The following is a 24,789-nucleotide window of genomic DNA, read 5'->3' as shown; positions in this document are numbered from 1 at the left end:
GCCCAATCCTGTGCCTGTTTACCAGGACACAGGTCTACCGAGTTCCAGGGGCGAGCATAAGATTGCAGCCTCACTTAAGGTTCTGGCCCCAAATTGTCTGCCAGCTCGGTCTTAAGAACTTAACTTTCAAGCCAATGTATTTAGGTCTTATTCCTCCAAAAATTGGCTTACGTAGGAGCTCAAATATGTGGCTGCAAAAATGTATACCTTATGGGGATAATCCTGCTGGCATTGTTAGTCCTGGGCTAACAGGACCAGCTCCCCTATGGATCAGTAGGAATAAAATTGTGAGTTCTTGGTAAAGGAAAGTGGGAGGCACAAGGATCTCTTGAGGTTGGTGCTTTTTACACAATATAGTTAGGGATAACCACGTTTGCTTAAGACATCAAATTATTCAGGGTGGTAAAACAGATTGTGAAGCGTTCCAATCGGATTGTTCCAAACTGGGTGACAGTATTGAAATGGCCAGTGTGGTGAACTCTTAAGCTGGCGGTGGCAATTGCTGCACTTTCTCCTCCTGAATATCTGAAGAAGTGTGCATGCACATGAAAGCTAATACCAATGGCAAACTTAGTTGGTCTCTAAGGTGCTACTAGAAGGATTTTTTTATTTTATTTTGTTCCTCCTGAATAGATTACCCAAACCTCGAGAGAGAGAAACTGCTAGGTTGCTCCATCTTTCCATTTTATTATTTAAGTTATTTCAAATTGTTACCACCTCAAGTGCACACAGAAAGGCAACATATAAATGCAGTAATAAAAAATTGTTCTAATGTATTTTTCTTACGGCCATTGTTGCCCTACCACTATTAATAAACCTGCACCTGAATTTCTTACAAGAAAAACCATTTTAAATCCAACCTTGTTAATCTTAAATAGCAATTTCATTTGTTCTTTGCTGCAAGAGCTGGCTGACATGTTGTGGAAAAGGGCTGGTTTCCCTTAAGCTTAGGTAACTGTTGCCCCTCACAGTAAAATGGCAGTATCTTAATCCTCACCTAGCAACATAACATTTAGAAGCAGCTCAAGAAATGTTTAAATCGTGTTTTTTGTTAAAGGTAGCCAAGAACACAAACTGAAACACACTAATGGGGCAATATGAAAGCTAGCATTGTCTACATATAACTAGTCTTAGAGCAAGGCCTAATTTCATGCAGATGGCAAAGAGAAAAACCTGAAGGCAGAAGAGAATGGTACAGGAGAAGGGAGGGGGGGAGAAAGGGTATTCTGACCACTCTAGCTCTCAGATTTCTCCCAAGGGAAATCTGCAGCCCCCAGCAGAAAAAAACCTTTATATAGACTAGGGGTAGGAAACATTTGGCTCTCCACAGTGCTATTTTTCTAGCAAAAGTGGTGCTGGAGCTCACCATGAACTTCTCTCTTGTTCTTTTAGAATGGCAATGGCACCCACCTGAGAGATACTAGAGCTGAGCTCTGGCTGAAAAAAAGCTCTGGTTTTCCAGATGTTAAGCTACAGCTCATCATCCCTGGCCATTGGCCATGCTTGCTGAGGCTGTTGGGAGTTGTAGTTCAGCAACATCTGGAGGTGGCAAAGGTTCCCCAGCCCTGACACAGACAGCTGTACCTGAGTACAATTAAGCATAGTAGATACGGCAATGGATAAAACCCTGAAGTGCAGCTCCAAGGGATATACCAAATTCCTGGGCCAAGGTGTGCTCTAATCCCTGCCAACAAGCCATTCCATGGCTATGAGGAAAAATGAAGAGAACTGATGCGGGATAGTACCAGCTAAACCAATGTACTTAACTGATTATTGCAAAAAAAAATTACTTTTTCTTAGAGGCTTTATTCACACTTTACTACTATATTAGATTTGTCAAGCTTCAGCAGCCCATACGGATGCACCTGCTGTTTGGGTCTGAATGAGACAGCCCCCTAGTTTACAGAAAAGCAAAATCCATACACAGAACACTATGCACACTCTCCACAAGTATAGAATTTTTTTTTATTTACAATACCCTATAAAAATGTAAATTTAGAAATTTCATTAATCATAACCAAACCAAAAAGTAAAAGCACAATAATAATAATAATAATAATGGACCACTTGATCGTGTTTACGGAGAGGAGTAAAGAGTAGAGGAAAAGGATTAAGAAAGGTTGAAAGGCTGTAGGAAAAAGGAAGGTGTGAGAAAGTAAGTTAGAAATCTGGATTTAAGGGAGGTGTAAGGAGAATACTGTGGAGAGGCAGCCAGTTAGTAACAGGCATTTACTGGTTGTAGAATACCTACATGTGCAAATTGTTTTTAAAAGCAAAGAAAGAATTTTTTAAAAAAACACCTCACCACATTCCAAAAAAAGGAGCAAGAAAACAGCAGGACTTAGCAGTGTATGATATTGAAACTCACTAAGTTTAATCTGTTCAGGAAATTCATTCCTGGTACCTTATTGGTTAGTCTACAAGGGATCTTGGCCAGCTGGAGCTTGAAGCAAGGTGTAGGTCAGAGACAAAAAGCTCAGGTAGAAAGTGAGTCTCAGGAAGACTAGACAAATGTGCAAAGATGACATTGCTTCATCACAAGGTTCAGAAAAGGCGGATCAGTTTGCAGGACTGGGCGATGCCATATTGAGACATCTGGCACTGGAAGAGGTGGGGAGACAGAGTCACCAGTGGGCCAATCAGAGGGACTTCCCATCATTTAAAAACACTCCCAACATAAAGGAGACACCAACAGGTCTCTCCATTTCCGCAATAAATGTGGACTATTCTCTTCCTCCCACCCAGGCTGGTGTTCTTAGTGAAGGGGGTCAGGAAAGTGGAACAACTTTCCTTGCTAGTCCATCAGTAGTGCGCCGAGGAGAAAGGGGTCTTTGTAGGGAGGGAAAGCCATTGTGAAAGTGCTAAGGGGAAAGTGGGGGGGGGGGGCTTGGGGTGATTCAATGCAGCAAGGACATGCAGAACTGCAAACTAGCAATGAGGGGCGGAGAAGGTAAGCACATCCCCAGCCAAGCTCAGAGCAAGAGAGCAATCTTCTGTGCTGGACCAGAGACACAATCCCACAAGGATTTATTCTGAGAAGGCACTGCCTCCTCTTCACCCACTAAAATACTCTGGAGGTGGCAGCAGTGATGGAGACCAGCGTGGCAGCAGTTTGAGGCCTTCTATCGTATTCCTTGAATTAACCTGAAACAGAAGAAAGCAGGAAGAACTGTAAAGATTGCGTAATCTTTCTAGCTACTGCAGCCAGATTCCTTTTTCCCCCCTAACTCAATTTTGTTTCGTATCCATATAAAAGGGGTGAGGAATCTGTGGACGTCCAAGTACTGCTGGAATACACCTCATGATTCATGACAACTAGCTATACAGCAGCTTTTCTCAACATTGTGTTCCCAGATGTTCTTGAACTACAACTGCTATTATCCCTGATCACTAACCATGCTGGCTAGGAATGATAGGAGTTACAGCCCAGCAACATCCAAAGTTGAGAAAGCCTGGGCTATGCCGGCTGGAGCCGATAGGAGTTGGAATCCAGTAATATCTGAAGAATTGTGCTGGACCACAGCAAACATCATTTGCTGTGCTATTGTATTATGAGTGGAACAGTGTTTGTATAAGGTAAGTACATTGCAATGTAGTCGAAGCAAAATTCCAAGTATGTTTGGTACTTGGCCAATAAATTATTCCTTACTAAGAACGACAGGTTCCCCAACCCTGACAGACAGCTTCCTCAAAACTTAAATATTACAAAAAACTACTACAACAGTTGGTGAACCGACACAGAAGTCTCATTCCAGCCACTCCTTATTAGTGTACTTCCAACTATTAGCCCTTACTGTGGAACTACTGCAAATGTGAGAATCAGTGGCACAGCAGTATCTTCTCCACTTTTCTCCGTTTAATATATTTATATATATAATTATATATATTGGAGACACAATATCTCCTCCCTATTCTCCATTTCCATGCCTGACTTCTATTATTGTGCGGATAACATGACAATACTTACTGCAACTTTGTCTCTAGCACATTTAGTTTCTGCTGATCAACATAGCGAGAGAAGAGAGACAGGAGATTAGAGGGGGTGGACACTGGCTTGGCCAAGGCTGCTTGAGGAATCCGGAGAAGCTCTCTGGTTGCCATGAACATGAGTTCCGTCCTGCCAGAGACAAGGAGGTAATGGTCATTGTAAGAATGGCTTGCACAGAGTGTGGTGCAGGGCATGGAAGTGGAGGTTTGTCAAGAGAGGCGCTTGAGTTTACATGCCTACCACATCATAGGATTAAATCTGTAACCCACTCTAGAATTGTATTTGCAATGTAGAGCAGGTAAAATGTTTTTACCGTAAAAAATAGATGACATTTACTACTGGGAGATAAGAGACAATCACCCCATGTTGACAGATATTTTAGGAAACAAGGATGGACACAGCAAGTTTGACAGTACTTCACACCACACGACACTGTTCTAAAGTCAAACTTGATCAATTCAACAGGGGCACTGCTTTCAGAACATTTGTCTTTGGCCACAACTTAGATTTGACTACCAGTTGGTAAGGAAACGGCAAACATGAGACCATCTGGGAAAGTTCTTTCCTTATCCTGATCCCATTTGATATTAAAGGAGGCTGAAAGGGCAGAAAGGAATACAGTGATTCAGGTTTACGGAAGACAGCTAAGAGTCCTCTGGAGCTACAAAAATAATCAGGAAGTAACCTTGACAGCTCTAGGAGACACTAAAAAAGCCATGATCAATATTCCAGCTACTGATCTTTTTCAAGGATGAGACAGGAGGAGAGAAACCTACCAATGTGGGTATTTACAGTAAATGGTCACAGCGCTAGACTTTCAGAAGAGGATGCTGCAGCTTTCTGCCTCCCCCTCTGCTGTTCCCAGCAATTTTAAGATAAAAAAGCTCCTTCCTCTTCTCAAGGTATTCTTCTCAAGGAAGGTTCATAAATGTAATAAATAAACTACAGTATGGCTCTCACATGCTATATGGCTGAGATGAAGAGAACAGGTCCAAGTATACTTAATCCTTAAGTTCTACAGTACAAAATCACCAGAGCTTCAAGCTTGCTGCCCAACTCCTAGGTGAAATTTGACAGGCTCTTAAGCACATGGTGAGCCCTTCTCTAGGCAAACTTCAAAGCAAGGACTACCAGCCTCAACTTATCAGCTAAAGAACCTGCTTTGAGTGTTTTGAGTATATACAGAGTGCTTTCCCCCTCACCAAGCAAACACAGCCAGGATGGTGGCAAAGACAAAATGTGCACTGAAAGAAGGGCAAAAAACAGACAAGAGCAACAAAATGTCTCCGCACTCCACCCCACATGCAGTACAGCAATGGCAACTGTAACCATATGGAATCAAGGGGGGGAATTATGCAAACTAGAGCTAAATAACTTGCTTCTCATGTGCTACCAACATGTACCAGAAACTATGCAAACTAGTCTTCACTTACTATTGTGGATTATCTGCATTTGTTTGAAAGTCAAACTCAAAATATTTCATTTTTGAAGAAATACATTTGAAAAGTAGACACATGAAATGCCGGGCTGCTCAGACTCACCACTGGTTGTCTTGCAAGAGATCTGTAGTAGAATCTGAACTCTGCAGTTCCTCCCCACGGCTCAAGACCAAGTACAGCAAAGAGAGGCCAAACTGGAGTAGAAGGGGGTGGGAACAGAAAGGAAAATTAACACTGCAACCCTATGTACACCTCCAGTAAAAGGTTATGCCCCAGTTAAGTCCATATTACTTTAAATAATGACTAAATCTCCATTTAGAATTAAAAGGGTCGATCTGTTTTTTTTCAAAAACGTAAAATGCTCAGCTGCACAGAAGAGACAGGGCAAAAGAAAAGAAACTGATATCATAAATCAAGAGATGTGAGAACAGCTGCATAGGAACAGGTGCCTAGGAACTCCAGAGCTTCATTCAGGTGAGGGAGCAAGGGCACTTCTTACATCCTAGCAAATCTTTGTAAGCAGCTGTGCCTTTAAAGCCTCATCATTAACATCTCCTCTATCCTAAAGTAATGCCTAGCCGTAAAAAAAAGTCTAGTGGTACACTAAGCACTGATAAAAGTGGAGTAAAGAGAAGAAACCTTGTTCTGGAGCACATTTGTGAGGTGCGGGTTGGCTGATGCTGTCGTCGTCGTGCTCTGAGGTAGGTTCATTAGCTGCTGCAGGATGCTGGCGACAGTTCCCATTGGAAGATGATAGAGAACAAGGGAGAAGGGCCTCAATAGGCAGGGTAGCACCTGGGGAAAAGGTTTTTAAAAGGGCCATGCTTTTGTCACAGGACAAGAAGCATGCTCCATACCAGAGACCGACATCCTAATTTCTGAGTCTAGTCTAATCATTAATATATTGCAATAAAACTCCTTTATGCTGAGCATAGCTGCCAAGTTTTCCCTTTTCTCGCGAGGAAGCCTATTCAGCATAAGGGAAAATCCCTGTAAAAAAGGGATAACTTGGCAGCTATGATGCTGAGTGCTGTGGATAGCGTTGCTATAGCACTTAATTTTTGTTTTTTAAACACTGGTTTATTGTTCATTGTATTGTATCTGGTACTTTTTATATTTTATTATCAGGTGGAAATGGGTTTTTTTTTAATAGAAACTAAGCTGCTTTCTGGAGAAAGTTCCTCAAACAGTGGGGTATAATGAATAAATAGAAGTTTAAAGTGGGAGAAACAGACTCCATCTCCATTTTCCTACCCTTTAAAGACAGCCACTTTCTAACTGGTTTCTTGAACTTTTATCGGCCTTTGTCTTGATACACACGGTACATTCTCAGGTTTATGCCTCTGGTACTTAAACATGTTATCAACTTTCTTACAAATGCTAGCTAACACCTCACTTTAAAAGACTAGGAAGGAGATGGGACGACTGGAAGAAGAGATGTGCTCTATTTGTGGCTTTGGCCTCTCCAGATTTATCAAGGGAGACTGCCAACAGGAGCTGGAATCTGTAAAACCATGGCTGTCATAATGTACAGCACGGAAATTATTGAAACACTGCAGACATTTATAGAGGATTCCTATGTTTAAGTCTTGCTAAGTTCAATGGGGCTTACACCCAGGTATGCATAGGACTGTAGCCTTAGTTATTTTGTTGAAAGACCCTAGTCCAGGCACCCCCAAACTTTGGCCCTCCAGATGTTTTGGACTACAATCCCCATCTTCTCCAACCACTGGTCCTGTTAGGCTAGGGCAGGGGTCCCCAAACTACGGCCCCCGGGCCGGATGCGGCCCAATCGGCCTTCCAATCCGGCCCGCGACGACCCCCGCCGCCCGCTGCCGCCGCCCGCTCTCACGGCGCGCGGCGCAGCGACGATCTAAAAAACCGGCAAAAAATCGCCGAAAATCCTTTGTGCGCATGCGTATGGGCCTCTCCCGACCCGGAAGAGGTCATTTCTGGTGCACTTCCGGGTCGGGGGAGGGCCATACGCATGCGCACAAGCGATTTTCGGCGATTTTTTCCCCGTGCGTGTGCGCATGCGCACGGGCGCACACTCCCCCGCCCTCTGGCCCGCTGCGCGCGCACTCCCCTGCCCTTCGGCCCACTGCGCGGTCGGCGCGGCGGGCACCGGCCCGCCGCGCGGTAAGTCTGGGGACCCCTGGGCTAGGGATTGTGGGAGTTGTAAACCAAGACATCTGGAGGGCCGCAGTTTGGGGATGCCTGCCCTAGTCAATCCCAAAAAAGACTAATCCTAACAAACACAAGCAGGACTACTGTATTTTCCTCTTACTTTAGTAAGAGAAGGCATTAGTTATGCAGGTGAACACTTCCATTCCTGTAACACTCAAGACAACTCCTTAGTGGCCTCTCTTCAGCAGTGTTTACCTCATCCTGAGCATCCTTCTTAATTAGGAATGGCAAGTTCCTGGCTGTGGCCATAAGTATATCAGCGGCTTGCTCAGTGGACAAGAAAGGTAGGATCCGGGCAACCAGACGTTTTCCTTTCCGAATACACATGATCTGCACAAAAGCATCATCACACAGTCTGCCAGAAAAGAGCACACAACTTATTGTTAGGTGGCGCCAGAGCATATGATTCTTCTCCCCCACCGAACTTCCTCTCTAAGTGGCATGCAGAGCTGGCGTAGCTTTGAAAGCCTTGCCCACAGCCACAACACTCTTCATGAAGGTACGGCATCTAGCAACCTACATAGAGTTCTTCCAAACACCCAGAAAGTCTTCAGAGACCATTTCATCGGGAGCAGTAACCTCATTAAGGTCAAATAATTATTTTGAGTCGAAACAGCTTTAAAATCATATTGGGTTGGCAACAGGGTGCTCCCTGGGCCAGGTATGGCACTCTAAGGGGGAACATCCACTTCACAACCTAGAAGTGAGGGGTAATTATGGAGGAGGCTACAGTTGTGTCCCCACCACAGGCTAGCAGGCTGCTAAAACAAGAAGCCTAAGTGAGGAAGCGGGGAATGACACTAAGTTTATTACCAAATAGTCTGTCCTAATATCTTGGAAACAGTTTGTCAAGTGTGGTTTGCCATCCCATTTCCCTCCAGAAGCTAATCTGTACCAACTAGTTTTTGAAACTTTTATTCTTGCAGTGCTTATTCCATGAGCCCCAATACTGGCCAGTATCAGTAAGGAAACAGATAATCCTGTCTATCTAGGCTTCTGCTAGTGGGGCATCCCACTTAGAATTCTGTTCATGTGATGCTCCCCTGTCTGTGGAATCAGGGGAGAGGCCAATTGTCACTAATTCCCCCTACAGTCACTTGTGCACCCAAATATCTGTCTGTCAAATTGGGAGGAACTATTTTCTTTTTGGAATTGTATACAAGAATCTTACTCTTACCTTTCCTGGTTGGGCATTTTCCCCTTCAGGTTGTCATACATGTCACAGATCTTCTGCTTCCTCTCCTCCATCAAAGCCAGCCTGTCGCCCTCCAGGCTCAAAAGGTAGCGCCTCTCATAGTCTTCTACATCCAGGAGGAGGCTGTATGTCTAGTAATCAAGAAATGGGCTTTAGACATGCATCTAAACTCAATGCCATATGACACTCCTTATAGGACTACAGTTCTAATGCCTGAATAACACTGATGAATGGGTAGGCTGTGCCATCTCCCCACCTTCCCCCAAAGCTTTAGACTTGACTGCTGCAGGCCAAGTCAGATAATTAGAATGATAGAATTGTAGAGCTGGAAGGGACCCCGAAGGCCATCTAGTCCAACCCTCCGCAATGCAGGAATCTCAACCAAAGCATCCCAGATGGATGGCCATCCAACCTCTGCTTAAAAACCTCCAACGAAGGAGAGTCCACCACCTTCTGAGGGAGTCCATTCCAGCTCAGTGTCAGAAAGTTCTCCCTTCATTAACTTCATTTAAAAGGAAACTATACTAAGTAGGAAACAGACAGCAAATAGAAGCAGTAATCATGGTTAAACCACCAAAAGGATGTACAAGTGATTTCAACAGTAGCCTCTCTATTCTAAATCCAAGATGGCATAACCCGTCATGGTTAAACTGCGCTGCCACCAGTTTAACCACTAAGGGCTGAGTTAGTAGCCTCCCTTTAACCTTGTACTGGATGATTCCTGCTTTCCAGGGAGAATGCACCAAAGTCTCAGACTTACCTTCTCAATAGTGAAGAGAGTCTGGCGCCTTTTATCTCGAACCTGCTTCTCCTTTGTCTCCTAAGGAAGAGTGCAAGGCATGCTAAGAAAAGTTGCCACTGAACAGGAAAGTTCCCCTCTGCAACCTGAGCAGGAGCAAGGTTTGACAACGGGCCCATATTTGAGAAGAAAGATGACAAACCCATAGCTTTACACTATCCATGGAGGGAGCCCAAGTAATCCTAACCAGAGAAACTTACGTCTTCTTCCCCTCGTAACGTCACAACGGCATCAATCATCTTGCGGGGGTTATTCACACTGGAGACTGTGAGCTTCCCCAGTGAGCCTTCAAACTGCACTGCAAGCATAAAGAAAAGGCAATGCAGGTGAAATTGCATGAGCGAACCTACTTGCCCTAACATGCTATTGCTACACAAAGTTCTACTGTCCCCATCTCTTCCCGATTACATTTTCACTCCATCAACCAAACTGTGCCTTCCTTATCAACCATCTAGGAAATGAGGCTATATTTGGGGCTCAAATACATGCAGACCTACAAGGCAATCTGTTCCTTGCTGTGTCTAAGCTTGCCTTCATTTACTCCCCAGCCCTGGAATGGTATATAGGGTGAAAATTTCATATGCAGCAGAATGAGATGGTAAAATCCTGAGGGAGCAGAACAGGTTAAATCACTCCTAACAAGTAGCAGGAGGGAGGAGAGTACATTTCTAATGCTCCTCCATACTAAAGACACCACGTGAATAAAAGGTTAGCACAACAAGGAACACGTCTCGCCATGTGCTATTTTTCTATTTGCAGGGCATTCTTTGCCCACCCCACCCCATGCAAGGCTGAAGTAGCACAGTCCACCCTTCCACATCTGGATTCTAGTTATTCCTCCTGCTGCATGCATTCAGATCAGTCCTTGGTGCACAAAGGTACTTACCTGGCTTGTAGGCATGCTCTAACTTGGCAACTTGTGGGGTGATTAGTTTGGTGCGCTCTTTTTTGGGACCATCCCCATGCATTTCCTCAGCTGCAGATAATTTTTCTAGCTTCTGAAAATAGTTCTAAAGGAAGAGAAAGCTGGTTAGAAGTCTAGAGGCACAGCACCCTTTAACCCAAGACTGGAAAGTTGTCCCCAGCAAGACAAGAAGCAGAGTGCTACAATGGGCCTCCATGAAGCACCAACCTGATAGTAGAAGTCATCCAGGTATGGATCAGTGCTTTGCAGTTGCATCATCTGGATCTTGGACACCCAGTCCTTTTCCCGCTGCAGCATGAGATTGGCGTAAGGGTCCTTCCTGATCTGCTCCTGGTGGCTATTCCGGTGGCTCCCTCTGTCCCCTGCTGACCCATTTAGGCTCCGGTGCTGACTGAAAGGGGTGCCACAAAATTCAGGAAAAGTACAGACCAATTACAGTGGAACCTTGGTTCCCGAATGGCTCAGTTGCTGAACAAATCGGCTCCCAAATGCCGCAAATCCGGAAGTACGTGTTCCGGTTTGCAAACGTTTTTTGGAAGCCGAATGTCCAGCGCGGCTTCTGCTTGAGTGCAAGAAGCTCCTGCTGCCAATCAGAAGCCACACCTTGGTTTTCAAACAGTTTTGGGAGTCAAACAGACTCCCAGAATGGATTAAGTTCGAGAACCAAGGTACCACTGTACACAGTAGGACACAGCATGCAAGTGCTCCAGGACAGCGGCCTGGGATTTATGTAAAGTCTCTTGGCACAAGACAATTCTGAGAAGAACAGATGCACTCCAGCAAATTCCTTTAGCTGTATTTTTACATGTCCCAAGAAACAACCCGGGGTCAATCCAGCATGCAAGTTCATGGTGCTGAGCTTCGCAACTTAAGAGCAGGTAAAAGAGAGGCTAAGTTTCTTCTGAATAAGCGAATTTCACCCTGTCACCAGTTTGCTCTGTTGTGACATGCCATGAAGTTACTTTCAGGATATTCATTGAAAGGGTGACCAGAATAACCACAGGATGTTGAGAAATACCTCCACATAGAGGCACGGTACTCAGGAGTATGGGTATTCCAGGGGTATGATCACTGTGGCAAAGACCGCATCAGAAAAACTGGCAATAGCTCTCTTTAAAAAACAAAATTCTCATCCTGGTTACAGAGAGAAAGCCAATACACGCAAGCAGATATTGAAGGCTTAAAAAATAGAAAAGCAATAGATAGTATCCTATGCATCTAACTCCCTGAGGCCTATCATCCTAAGAATTGTCTTGCAAAGCAAAACATCTGTTGAGTTTGCCTCCAGTGGCTAACCAGATGTTCCAAAAGAGCTTAGTGGCAATTGATCTCTGCACCTCCTCACTGGAGATGCACTGCCCCCAACATATGGAGATTCAATTTCCAGCTATTTTAGCTAATCACTATCAATACAGACCCATGAACTGTCTAAATCCCCTTCCATCTAAACTAGCAGCCATCTTCCACCTGAGGCAATTTTGTTAAGATTATGAACTGCCTGAATTAATCATTCCTTTTCCTGTTCCTACTTCTTTTTGCCACTCCAGCTCCGTTTGGAAGTCCAGGATAATCTCCAAGTCCTTCACAGACTCATAAAGTGGAAGGTGTGTCAGAATGCCATCAAGCCCAACATTCTGTTGGTGCAGGAAATCCACTTCTGTAGAATCAGTGGAAAAAATGAGGGCTCCAAAATGAGGAATGAGTTGGGTGCCCACCAAATTATTCTTCCAAAAAAAAATCTGATTTTATGTAGATCTTTTGGGGCAGACATACTGCAGAGGCACTTGATGTATATTTACGGTATATACAGGTTACATCAGACACAAATAGCTTCTCCTTGACACCAAGTATACACAACCTTGGCAGAACTTTGCTTCTTGTGCTGGGAAGATACTTAAGCTTTCCCTCCCTCCCTCCATCAGCAGAAGTACACAGATGCACCCAACACTCACTTCCTGTTCTGCTGCTGCCTCTGGTGCAAGAGTCGTCGGTGCTGTGGGTGAAGGTGGGTCGTATCCGGCCGGAACATCTGCGGTTGAGGCCTAGGGAATAAAGTTCTCTCAGGAAAGAGCAATGGAGAACCCACACACAGTTCAGCTTAGCCGTCTTACTGGAATAAAGGTGGAGCAAATGGGATACCTTAAATTCTGCAGGTGGGCTCCAGGACATGGGGAGTGGTGTTGCGAAGAAGGGGCAGACGGCGCCCCAAAGTAGGCACGAAAGCCGCTAGCTGGAGGCATCATCTGCCCAACTCGGCCCTGAAGTAGTTTGGGGTTCATGGAAGCAAGGGGGTTGCTGACAAGTCCAGAGACACGTGCAAACTGGCTGGGAGACAGCCTCCCTGCCTGTAGGAAAAAGGAGAAAACAGCATCACCACTGCAGGAACTTTATCCGCTAGGGTATGCAAGACAGAGAAGCATACCAAGCATGTGTTGCTCATGGCTCCTCTGTTCCCTGAATATATGATCTGGCAAATGAAGCAAACACAAGAAGCAGGTATACGGAGGAAGAACTTGCATAGTAGAGCAAAAGAGCCCATAGACCAGGAGTTAGGAGCCTGTGGCCCTCCAGATGTTGCTGAACTCAACCCCCACCATCCCTGAGCACTGGTCATGCTGGCTAGGGCCGTTGGGAGTTTGAGTCCAACAACACCTGGAGAGCCACAGGTCCCCCACCCCTGCTGTAGAGGATGCAACCACAAAAATGCAAAGGAGAGCAAGGCAGTAGCCAGATGTTTACCTGCGCTCCTCCTAGCAGCTGCGCTCTTTGAAGGTGGGTGAGAACAGGAGTAACATTGGGAGGGAATGGGTGGCCCAAGAGGGAGGAGTTCTGGAAAAAGGAAAATAGAACACACCGACTGTAGAAACAGTCTGACACAACAAGAACATTTCTATGTTCCCCCTTCTGGATATTACTGAGATGACAGAAAATAGAAGGCAGGAGCAATGCAGAAGCTAGAAGTGTCTAAAACAAGCAAGACAAGAGAGGCATTCGAACAACTGGTCATTCCTATCATACAGGACAAGACAAAATAATTCATTCTAACATTGGGCAAACAGTATCATCATCACATCTCAACACTGGAGAGCAGTACTGAGGATCTCTTTGGAAGTATATTACAAGCTGCAATACTGCTAAATTGCTTTATGATTAAAAGGGTACACACGACCACTAAGGAGCAGGAGCACTAAATTTCAACTGTTGTATGTGCTGTCCTTGCACTGGAGCTCCTTTCAAGGGCAAAACCCGAGAATCTTGATACATGAAAATGGGTGTCATGAAAATTAAACAGAAGACAGGAGATTTGAGCTTTTTCCTTTTAGGCTTTTTTGTTTTAGGCTTTCTTGTCTAACAATGAGCAATTATACCAAAAGCCAAACTGAAAGTCAAGTAAACCTTAGAAACACACAAAAGTGCACTGGGAATCTCCTGTAGTTGACAGGCTCTGTGTTCAAGGCCAGAAGGAGGTTTATTTCAGAACAAAGCAATACAGAAGGGAGACTGAAGGTTACATTGATGAGTAAAGGCCTTCAAGAACATTTTAAATAGCAAGGAATGTTGGGGCAGGGTTAAGGGCAAGAACAGATGTTAGACCACAAGCCAACACAGACATTTGCTCAGTCAGAACTACCGTCATATTGCAGAGCTGGTTTGGAGACATTCTCTCACTGAAGGGGCTTGGGTAATGCTGCTGAATGGGGACTCTAATGTGAACAGGCTTTGGACACAGGATCTATTGAAACAGAAGAAAAATAAGCAAATCAGTAGAGTTGAGATTAAACCTCACCACCAAATGCTTCCTTCAACTCTAGGTACCAGACTGCATCCAAACCATTAAGATATCATGCTTCTAGTCATCACCTTCATTGCATTTGAAAGAGAAACGACAAAAACAAACAAGAGCACTTCTTTCAATAGCAGTTTGGACTCACATTTCACTGAACACTAAAAACGCCACTGGAGAGAAAGTCACATCCTTGAATGGGCATCTATGTTACATTTTTATGAAAAGTTTCAGATAATTAATGCTGTTTTCCCATTTTGTCAGAGACAGACAGATGGAAGACAAGCTTCTATCATGGGAGAGTTTGACATCTAGAGCAGCAAAAGGGCAAGTAAGGCGAGGATTCCAAGGGGACAAGGGCGCAAGTGGAAAATAGCATTAGCCTTTGCAGATGCTAAACTGAGACCTCTGTGGCAACCTCTGTGCTACACAACACAGCACAGAGCCTTTTGTTTTCATTCTGTTCTTCTCTGAAGCCCCCAGCCCAGATCCACCCACCCTCAATTCCAGAAGGAAGAAACAATACCTGCTGGTTAAAGTTGGGCATGATGGGCTGCTTTGGTGGCGTCCCAATAGGAACAGCACGAACAGGAGGGCTGCCAATAACTGGTGAGGATGACCGCCTGGGCAGCGCCCGCTCCGAAAGGTCCTGCTCCTCTTCTCGGGCCTGTGGAGGTCTTTGAGGTAGGGCATATTCCAGCACTGACACAGAGGGGACCTCCTGCGCAGAAGAGGAGAACACACACCAGCAACTTACTTTAAATATTTATACATTTGGGAAGAGACACAGGCAGAACGTAGGCTACTGAACTTAAGTCTGTAAGTCTCCCATGCAAAGACAGTGCCACTATCTTCTGTACAGTGCACTAGAGAAAACATTAAATAATGGAAGCCGGGGGGTGCAGGGAGAGGCAGGAGGAGACAGTCACCTTTATGGAAAAACCAAGATTCCCTTTAGATGGAACAAACAAACAAAGCACTGCACCTGATTAAGAAGTGGTCCTCTAATGCGCCTGAGAACTGAAGGCCCATCCCAGATGCTCGAATTGAGCCCACCTTGTTGCTGGAAAGAAGGGAACACAGGGATTAAAAGTCACATGGAGGTCCCTCCAACCTATGCAACCTACCAAAGAAATGAGATTGCTCTTTCCCCACCAATATGTAACCCCACTATCACTTGCTGCACACCTGGACAGGAGGCCGAGTTTGCACAGCCTGCATGATGGCTGGATCTTCCAACTCATTATCAATCACCATCTTGCTGAGCCTCTCTGCTAGGTTCTCTTCGTGGTCCCCCAGCAGGTCCATCTCATCGGCAACTCCCGAATCCACTTGATCTCCTCCTGGTGCAGGCTTCTCTTCCAGCTCTGCCAACCTTTCATGAGCTTCTTGCCAGTCATCATCTGCAAAGGAATGACAAGAAGGATATTTATTATTATTATTACTGCTGTTGTTATATTTTTATACTAAAATTTGTACACCACCCTACACCTGCAGGTCTCAGGGTGGTTCACGGGATATATTTCTTTAAGATCCTGCCCTTCTTGCCCTATCACTCCCTCCTTGTTCTACAGCTGCAGCAGGATCTGCCTACAACTCCTGGGGCAAAAGATTGGAACATCAAAGGGATTTAACAAGCAGCCCAAATATCAGCAGTGCAACTTTGGAAGAAATAAGGATGTTTCAGCACAGTTAGGATATTATATTAAAAGAAGTATTTATAAAATAGCCTCTGGCATATGAATGAAATGGCAGGGCACACTTGTTAGACAAACTCACCAATTGCACCAGCTCCAAATGTGTCATCATTAAACTGGTCGATATCTTCATCTTCCTCAGTCAAGTTATGAAAGCCTTCTTCATCCTCATCCAGAGGGCAGTCCTCGAGTGACTTAACAGAAAAGAAACCCACAGCATTGATTTCAGGAACCAGAAAGACACCTCAACATCCTCTTGTAGTATTCCAAAGCATTTTTCCCACAAACTCTTTCCCTTCCTCCCTAGGCAGAAGTCACAATTTTAGTAGATGGGTCCCCATCTTCATCCTTCCAACAAGTTCTTCCTTCATCCTTCCAAGACATATGCAACCAATATCCCTTCCACCCACCACCAATGCACCAATTCTGAATTAACTATGCACAAAATCCCCTTGAGAGAAGACAACACCCCCCCCCACACAAAACATCACAGCCCGCAACTTTCTGAAAGCCACTTCCTATGTTATGAAGCAAAATTAAGTACTCATCCACATAGTTCCATTTGCAGCTTCAAATGCTACAGTGCAGCACTGTTATGGCAAAAAGCCTCTCAAAAAGATCAACTTGTGCCAAATCATACCCAAACTCACCACTTTTAATTTTGCTACACCCACAGCAACTTAACTCTTCCATCGTGATTTCCTCCCACTCCTTCCCGTGTTGTAATATTGCTACATCAAGTCCTTATTATGAATATAAAGTAGGTGTCATGAGATTCAAAAAGGCAAAGGGGGCTGTTGACATGCGGGGGATACCTGGTCTTGAGCGGTGTGCAAAACTCAAGCGTCTTTCTATTCCTGTTTGGAACAAGCAGATAAGTAGTGTAGGCTGCAGCACACTCATAGTTCACTACCTATATTTTCAGAGAACTATGTGAATGTGAGAAGCCATTGTGCTATCCTACAAGAGGATGCACCCACAATCATTTACTCTGCAGCAGCTTTGCGAGCTTTAAAACTGCAGAGTTACCGGTAAGTGGCTCAGACTGAAGACTGACTATACCATGCTTTCTACATTGCTCTTCCCTGTAACAATAAGGGTATCACACCTTGTGCAAACGATTGCATAGCTTTGTATTCTTTTTTAAAAAAATAATTTTTATTGATTTTACACAATAAAGACATACAAAACATATCCTGCCTTCTTCTCCCCACCCTCCACGAGCCCCCTTCTGCCACAAGAGAGTCTTGTGTACAGTCGTACCTCGGGTTACGACCACCTTGGGTTGTGAACAATTCAGGTTACGAACTCCGTAAACCCGGAAGTATTTTTTACCGCACGCACGCCTCGCGCATGCGCAGAAGCGGTGCGCACGCTTTGCGCATGCACAAAATGGCGGTTCGGGTCGCGTTCGGGTTACGAACATTTCGGGTTATGAACTGCGACCCAGAACGGATCGTGTTCGTAACCCAAGGTATTACTGTACAGAGAACAGTCGAAAGTAGTCCATTACATAGTTGAGTTTCTCCCCACCTCCAGAGCCCCCCCTGGCATAGTTTTGTATTCTCATGCTCTCACTTCCTTTCTGGCATGCCAGAAAGAATTTCATGCAGGGAGTGGTTTACTCATGAGTCAGTTCAAGCTAAAGTTGGACCGGAACACCTTTCAAAGCACAAACCAGACTTTGTTCTCTAGTTAAGTAAAACAATACAACCTGAATTGTGTCGGATAGAGAAAGAAACTAAACAAAGTATCTGCACTGAGCAAAAAAACCCAAGAGTAATAGGAAGAGGAACAGAAACCAGCCAAGCATTTTTACTGAATGAAGCATCAGTTCACATGGTTTACTTTTTACAGACAGATGCTCTGGCAAATAAGCCAATGTGTATGAAAATCCAGGATAAGAAAGGAAAATGTCTATCCAAATAAGCATTACTCTAGGATCGGGCATTTGAATGAGACAAAACATATTTGGTCAACTGACCAGTCAAATACTCATTTAAATATTGTCAAGTAATGGTCAAATATTTTAAGAGTACAGTACTAAATTTATTAGAAAAGGAAATGGAACACTTTAAACAGATTTGATACTTAATTACAAGAACAAGGTTTATGACCTGGTTCACACATCACAGCAAGCCATACATAGTCTGAAACACTCAACTCAGCTTACTGCAAATGGGCAAAATAAAAAAATTCCTTCAGTAGCACCTTAAAGACCAACTAAGTTTTTATTTTGGTATGAGCTTTCGTGTGCATGCACACTTCTTCAGATGGTATCTGAAGGAAATTTTTTATTTTACTTCGACCCAGACCAACACGGCTACCTACCTGTAACCATGCAAATGGGCAAGTGTGCTAGTGGATGCTGTTCAGTTATGCCTACTTTGTTCTGCAGCCAGAGACAAAAACACGGAACAACTGACTTAGCAGTAGGTGCAAAGCAGGGCTCACGATTTGTTTCTTTTCAAACAATCCATGAGACGAAGCCAAGTTTTGTTTTTGGCTTACTGCTCATAGTTTGTTGGGAAGAACAAACCATAGCTGCTGACTTGCATGCAGCACAAAGCCATCCCCTCCCTGACCAGTTTCTCAGCTCCAAGCAGGGCAGAGCAAAATTGAGCAGCATGCAGCAGCACACTGTTCATTCGTGGTGAACTATTTGCTTTGCTTTTATCTATGACTTAATGTTATGTGCAAACAGAGCCATGGTGAAAGGATGAAATAGCTTTTTTTAAAAAACCACCACCTCCCTATTTTAACAACATTAAACAAGTTTGTATAAATGTTAATATTCACATATCAGATACAGATTCTTTATATGCAGTCAGACACCTGAACAAAATAAAGCCAACAACTGTACACGTAAAACCTCAAACATATGAAATACATTAAAGAGGTTTGTAACATAGATGATTATACAATATCAGGAATATTTAAAATATGCCCAATATTAGATCTTCTCTTTTATCCAGAACTTTGAAACCAGCAGTTTTTTGTTTTTGTTTTTCAAAAATGATCTTGCAAGAATGAAGTTAAAACAGAAAGCGAAGGTAAGATGCGACCCAGACAGCAGCATTCCTGGCTTTAAATAACTTCACCAAAGGGACTAATATTTGACTGGTCAATGGATTTGCATGGCAACCCATTACCTACTGTACCAGAGCATACCAATACATTTGGGCTTAGTGCACAGTAACTACAATTCTATCAGCCTTATTCAAGCCCTAGTTGCTCTATACCAGTTTATATCCTGTCTCCAAAAGTTACTGGGTTGGAAGAGCAATGGTCTGTTGCCAAAACAGTAGAGCCTGCTTGGAGGTGAGGGAAAACAGCAATATATGAAGTGCAATTTACTTTTTCTGGCCAAAAAGAAAGTATCAGTTTCACTTGCATCATCAAAAGAGACAGAGAAACGAAAGTATGGTTCATTTTTTAAAAAAATGTTTGCAGCTTGCTTCCCGGGGATTCTAGCTTAAGTCTCTAGGAGAAGTCTGGAGAGCATTTTGACTGTTACACCTTGTGTAGCCAACAGCCATTAAATCACATGAAAACGCACAGCATAGCAGAGGAGGGTGGACAGTAGTGGTGTGTCCATTTAGTGGTGATAACTTAAGAGAATATGGAAGAAATCTAATTTTCCCCATAGTCCGATTTAAAAATGAGACATCTTTCAAACAGTAGTGAAACCTCAAATGTGGATTTATGCAAATGAGTAACAACTAAGCAGTTCTTCTACACACAAGAGCATGGAAAAGGCCTTTTCCGCATAGTAATAGGACAAGAACAGTTCCCTTGATTCCTGCATGGTGTTCAGAATGTGAACAAGTAAGAATGCCTATCCAATGATCCCAGTGTCCATGCAAGCTAGGAGTTTCTTTACATTTTCTTTCTAGTCCCTTTCTTGTACCATACACAAGATGATACTCTTGCATTTCATGTTGACAAACTTAAAAGAATTAAACTCAGCCACCTAATTTCAAGCTTTCAACCACTTGTGTAAATTGGAATGGCTAGACCCTTGTTTTGAATCAAAAGTGAACTATTCCAGGGTTCCATTCCTCTTGTCGGCCCTCTGCGCGCAGGGAGCTCTTGGTGGCAGGGGGGGCTCCTGGGGCGGGGAGGGCAGGGAGGGAGGGAAGACTCAATTGGAAAAAGAACCATTGTCTCTCCCCTTCTTTCCCCTAGAAATTCTCTGTGGCAGGGGAAGTGCTGGGGGTGGGTGGGGGGGAGAGAATGAGAAATGATGTTAGAAGAAAATTTAATAGAAAATAAGGATGTTATGGATATAAGATTGGAGAATTTTGAAAATAGAGTGGGGAATATGACAAGAAAACTGCTCAAATGGTGTTGAAAATGAAAATCAGAAAAGGGGGAGGTAGGGGAAGCCCATAATACAATGTTTTGGAAAAAAGATTTATTCTATTTTTTATTTTTTTGTCTCTTTCTTTTTCTTGTGTTTTTCTTTTTTTTTCTTTTTGATGATTTTTGGTAAAGTTTAAACAGTTGGGTGGACACTCACCTACTCTCTTCTCACTACCCTAGGACCCCTCGGTGGCAGGGGGGGGGTTCCCAGGGTAAGGAGGGAGGGGTGGAGATAAGCCCAATTATAAAATGCACCATCTTCGACTACGCACTGTTCATGGGAATACCTTGTGGCAGGAGGGATCTCGTGGAGGGTGGGTTAGAAGAAGATGGAAATTATGTACTTAATTGTGTATGTGTTTTTGTTTTGTTAATATGCAAAATATGGTCCATGGCGTGCTATGGTCCATGGGGTCACGAAGAGTCGGACACGACTAAACGACTAAACAACAACAATATGCAAAAATTAATAAAAATTATTATAAAAAAACAAAAAAACAAAACAAAAGTGAACTATTCCAGAAGCTCTGCAAACACCATCTTGGTAGTCAAGATAACCCCAAAATTAATTGGTAGTTGTTTTAGCGATTAGCTCGTGTGTTTATATTCACTTGCTTTGATTTAGGCTAATTGGCTTACTTTTGTTATCCTTATCTGGGGAGGCTTGGAGGGCTGGGCTCTGAGCCCAGAAAGGAGAACTATCTGTAAGATTTGGGTATTTGCCACCTATGCCATCATCTAGCCAGGTGGAATGATGGGGAGTCCTGGCCAGAGTGATGTATGCTGCTTTGTGTATAAAGAACATATGAATGTTTGCTTGGGTGTGGACAAGCCATCTCTTTGCTGCAGTGTCTGTCCCGTGTCTGTAAAGGCTGGAAGACCTGGCAGGCTGATTTGCTCCAAGTCTACACCTTTCTTTAATAAAGCAATAGAACTGATCACTCAAGCATTTTTTAGTCCTCCTTTGGGCTTGCAGTTCAGAACAACCCTGAAAAGAAAGGTGCTTTTACCATCTTTGCTGCAGGACAAAGTACTAAAAAATTAAGGGGGTAACTATCACGGGTTAGGTATATTGACTCTGCACTCTTAAATGACTATCCCAGGGGTGTTAAACGGCTGCTTAAGCCACTTAAATGTAACACAAGAGCAGCCAGTTGGATCAGGCCAATGGCTCATCTAGTCCAGCAACCTGTTCTCACAGTTTCTAACCAGATGCCTGTGGGAAACCAGCAAGCAGAATTCAGGCACAAGGGCACTCTCCCCTCCTGTCCCACTGTACAAAGGATAAAGAATCACATCTGTTGCCCTGTCTGCTTTCAATTCTTGCCCTCTCCATCACTAGCATGCAGCCCTCAAAAGGTTTGTCATGAGAGAATGAGGACCTCAGGCTGAAAAAGGTTCCTCAATCCTAGCTTAACTACTTCAGATATTGTCATGGGAGGAGTTACACTGGAGGAAAGATGGAGAAGGAGCTCCAGCCCATTATGTTCCCCATTAAAAAAACCCTAGCATACTTAAAAAAAAGGATGTGGAACAGACATGCCTGAATCACAGGACACAGTCCTCTAAATGAATGCTGCAGGCTACTACCTCAATGCAATCCAGTATGCCTGTACACTAAATTACCTGGTACATGACATTTTTCACACTTCTCTATCCTAAAAGTCTCACCATGATCTGTTTCTCAGAACACAGTATCCTTCAGTTCCTATCAACAGCTCTATCACACGTTCTGTGAGCAGCATCCAAATGTAAACACTGCACAGAAAATATGCAAGAATTCTCAGTTTCTGCTGTTTTAGTCTCTTCTGTCACTTTTTGAACACAAAGGAGAACTCCTGTAACTTTGCAATAATATCTTACTGAATAGATATGTCCAAGCCCGATTAGTTAAATCCCCCAAAGCACATGTCCAAAAGCCAATCAGTTACATGTATTATTCCTTAATACAATACTATAGTTTTGCATGCAGAGATATGAACCTCCGTTGCAAATGTCATCCTTCAACCCGTATTTCCTTCTATTGTTCAAACCCCAATGTCTCACTGTGGCAAGTCATTCTACATTCACCTGGTACATTCCTGGTACATCACCTGGTACATGGTGTTTCCTGCTTGGCAGGGGGTTGGGCTGGATGGCCCTTGTGGTCTCTTCCAACTCTATGATTCTAAGATTCCTCCCACATGACTTTCCTAAGGGATTCCCAGAATAGCAATTGATTTGTGGGTGCTCCATACACAAACTCCATCTATGTTGCAGATGACTGACCCCCTCCCATGTCTCTGGCATGGAAAGGACCCTCAGGAACCAAAAACACAAATGAGCACCTCAGAGTAGACTCTTCCCCAAAGGCCATCCCACATGAAAGCAGCTAGTTATTCGCTTGTTTAGGGCATAGGCTTCAGAGTTGGGGAAAGGATGCCACTCTCCTTTGCACATCCTAACAGGGCACCCAACTGGAAGACCCCCCCCCTGAGCTGAGGGAACGGGAAGGGGCTGCTCCCCACCACCCTCACCCACAGACTAGACCCAGCCTCCACCGGGTTCACGGACAGGGGTCCTCCTGGGTCATTGTCCACAGACTCCTAGAGCGGCCCCTCTCCTCCAGCACGCGGCGCCGGACAGCTTGGGGGAGGGGGGAGAGAAGAGAGAGCAGAGTTCCAAATACGGGTCAAAGGTCACGGCAAGGGTGGCCCTGGGCGCTTCCGCCCGAGCAAGGGAGGGAGGCCCCGCAAGTAAGAGGCCTGGCAGCAACCACACACCAACAAAGCGTTTCCTCACCTGGTAGCGGAACATGGTTCGCGGGGCGCGGAGGCTCCCTGCCCCCCCCGCCCCACGCAGCGCCCGGGAGGCTCCGCGCGGATACTTCTCCAGCTCCGGAACCCCGCCCCCTGATGCGTGCCTTGCGTCTTGACGTAGTCCCATGAAGTCCACCACACAGGTTTCCTCTTGCGTAGATCACTGGGGCGCGCATGCGTGCAGGGAGTCCCGTTCTATTCCCGGTCCCGCTATGAAGAGGAGGACGCTGCTTTTTTTTCTCCCCTACGTAAGGAGGCGTTGCCCTCTTAAAGGGCCAAAACGCAGTTATTCTTGCGGAGGAAGCGGGAACTGAGTTTTATTTCATGTTGTTTTTTATGTAAGCAATTGGTAATGTTGCGAATCATTCCTGTGCTTACCTTGTGCACATTTGAGACTTCGCAAAATAAACAAATAGAACCTCTTTGAGATGCTATGAGCACAAGATAAATAACACTTTGCAGTTATTTATCAAGTTTAACTATATAGCCATTTGTTTGCTTATTTTAACTGCTAACTATATATTCTTTATTCAGTAAGCTGCCACAAGAGCAGAGAAAGCTGGTGTTTTTAAAGTTCACTCCTCCATGATGTGCACAGCATTTAAAGTAGCTTACAGATTAAAATACACAAATCAGGAAGTTAACACCATAAAACACAGAAACAGCATTACACAAGCTCTCCAAGGAAAGAGCACAATTTTTTTTAAAAAAAAGTCAAAATACTGGAAGTTCAGTTTCTCTTGCTCTGCAACGTGCATTTACTCATTTCTTACATTTCTATCCTGTCTTTTCTCTCAAAGAAATCCATAGGAGCAAAAATAAAAAAGTTAAGGCAAGACAATTCAAAATCAAAACATTTAAAAGCAAGCTAAAAACAGCTAGAACCATTTAGAACATCTATAAGCAACAACATATACCCATTACAGTCACTAATCTCAAAGCTGCCTTGGCCAGTGTCTTTCAGCCATCAAATGCCTGGATAAACAGGAATGTTTTTAAATTTCAACTACAGTCAATGAGAGAGACTGATACACCCCTAGAGGAAGACCATTCCACAAACATTCCATCCACGCTCCTTTCACAAGTCAAATCAGGCAGCAAATCATACAAACTACAGATCATGTACCGTATATAAATAAGATTATAATATGATTTATGTGTATTATCTCTATAGGCTGCAGAATTTTGTTTCTCAGTGCCGAATATCTCATGGAGTTCTCACTGCCCCCTACATTACCCACAGGTCAACCATATCTATTTTACTTGACTTCAGCCTTGTGAAGTCCATCATAAGTATATAGCCAATAACTAATAAAGGAGCCTGTTTATGCAAAGTCTGGCCTCAGAAGGAGAGGTGGAAACATCTGTTCACAAAGAACCCCCACCCCAGACACACCCTTTGACTTCCCAAATTTTGATTTGTGTAGCTCTTGGCGTATTAACATAAAGCCCTTACCTGAATTTGGATGGACAATCTGACTCAATTATCTCATGTACACATTAAAAATGGATAGAGTTTACATCTGCTTCATTAACTGGAATGCTGATGAGAATAAAGCAATAAGCTTTATTCTCGTGAGCATATGACGAGAATAAAACTGCTATTTTTGTG

The 24,789-nt window shown here is 44.0% G+C and overlaps 1 protein-coding gene across 2 annotated transcripts; it reads right to left on the bottom strand.

The window, feature by feature from the left end:
- Positions 1-650: 650 nt before the first annotated feature.
- PATL1 (PAT1 homolog 1, processing body mRNA decay factor) lies at positions 651-23,287 on the bottom strand. 2 transcript variants are annotated; one of them, XM_035124366.2, is made up of 19 exons: positions 23,161-23,287; positions 16,097-16,208; positions 15,506-15,720; positions 15,303-15,380; positions 14,844-15,038; positions 14,165-14,266; positions 13,273-13,362; positions 12,673-12,878; positions 12,486-12,575; positions 10,741-10,924; positions 10,495-10,618; positions 9,809-9,906; positions 9,570-9,629; positions 8,792-8,940; positions 7,810-7,969; positions 6,067-6,222; positions 5,530-5,621; positions 3,968-4,117; positions 651-3,144 (listed from the first exon to the last, which is right to left on the bottom strand). In XM_035124366.2, the coding sequence occupies exons 1-19, from the start codon at positions 23,173-23,175 to the stop codon at positions 3,123-3,125; spliced, it is 2,298 nt and encodes a 765-aa protein (XP_034980257.1). In that variant the 5' UTR covers positions 23,176-23,287; the 3' UTR covers positions 651-3,122. The 2 variants fall into 2 exon arrangements, with proteins under 2 accessions (XP_034980257.1, XP_034980267.1); XM_035124376.2 differs by lacking the exon at positions 13,273-13,362 and having other exon boundaries at positions 23,161-23,286.
- Positions 23,288-24,789: the final 1,502 nt, after the last annotated feature.

This window comes from Zootoca vivipara, chromosome 1 (genome assembly GCF_963506605.1).
Source record: "Zootoca vivipara chromosome 1, rZooViv1.1, whole genome shotgun sequence".
NCBI classification, from domain to species: domain Eukaryota; kingdom Metazoa; phylum Chordata; class Lepidosauria; order Squamata; family Lacertidae; genus Zootoca; species Zootoca vivipara.
Note: the sequence above shows the minus strand (reverse complement) of the source record. Positions and strands in the feature narration are given on the sequence as shown.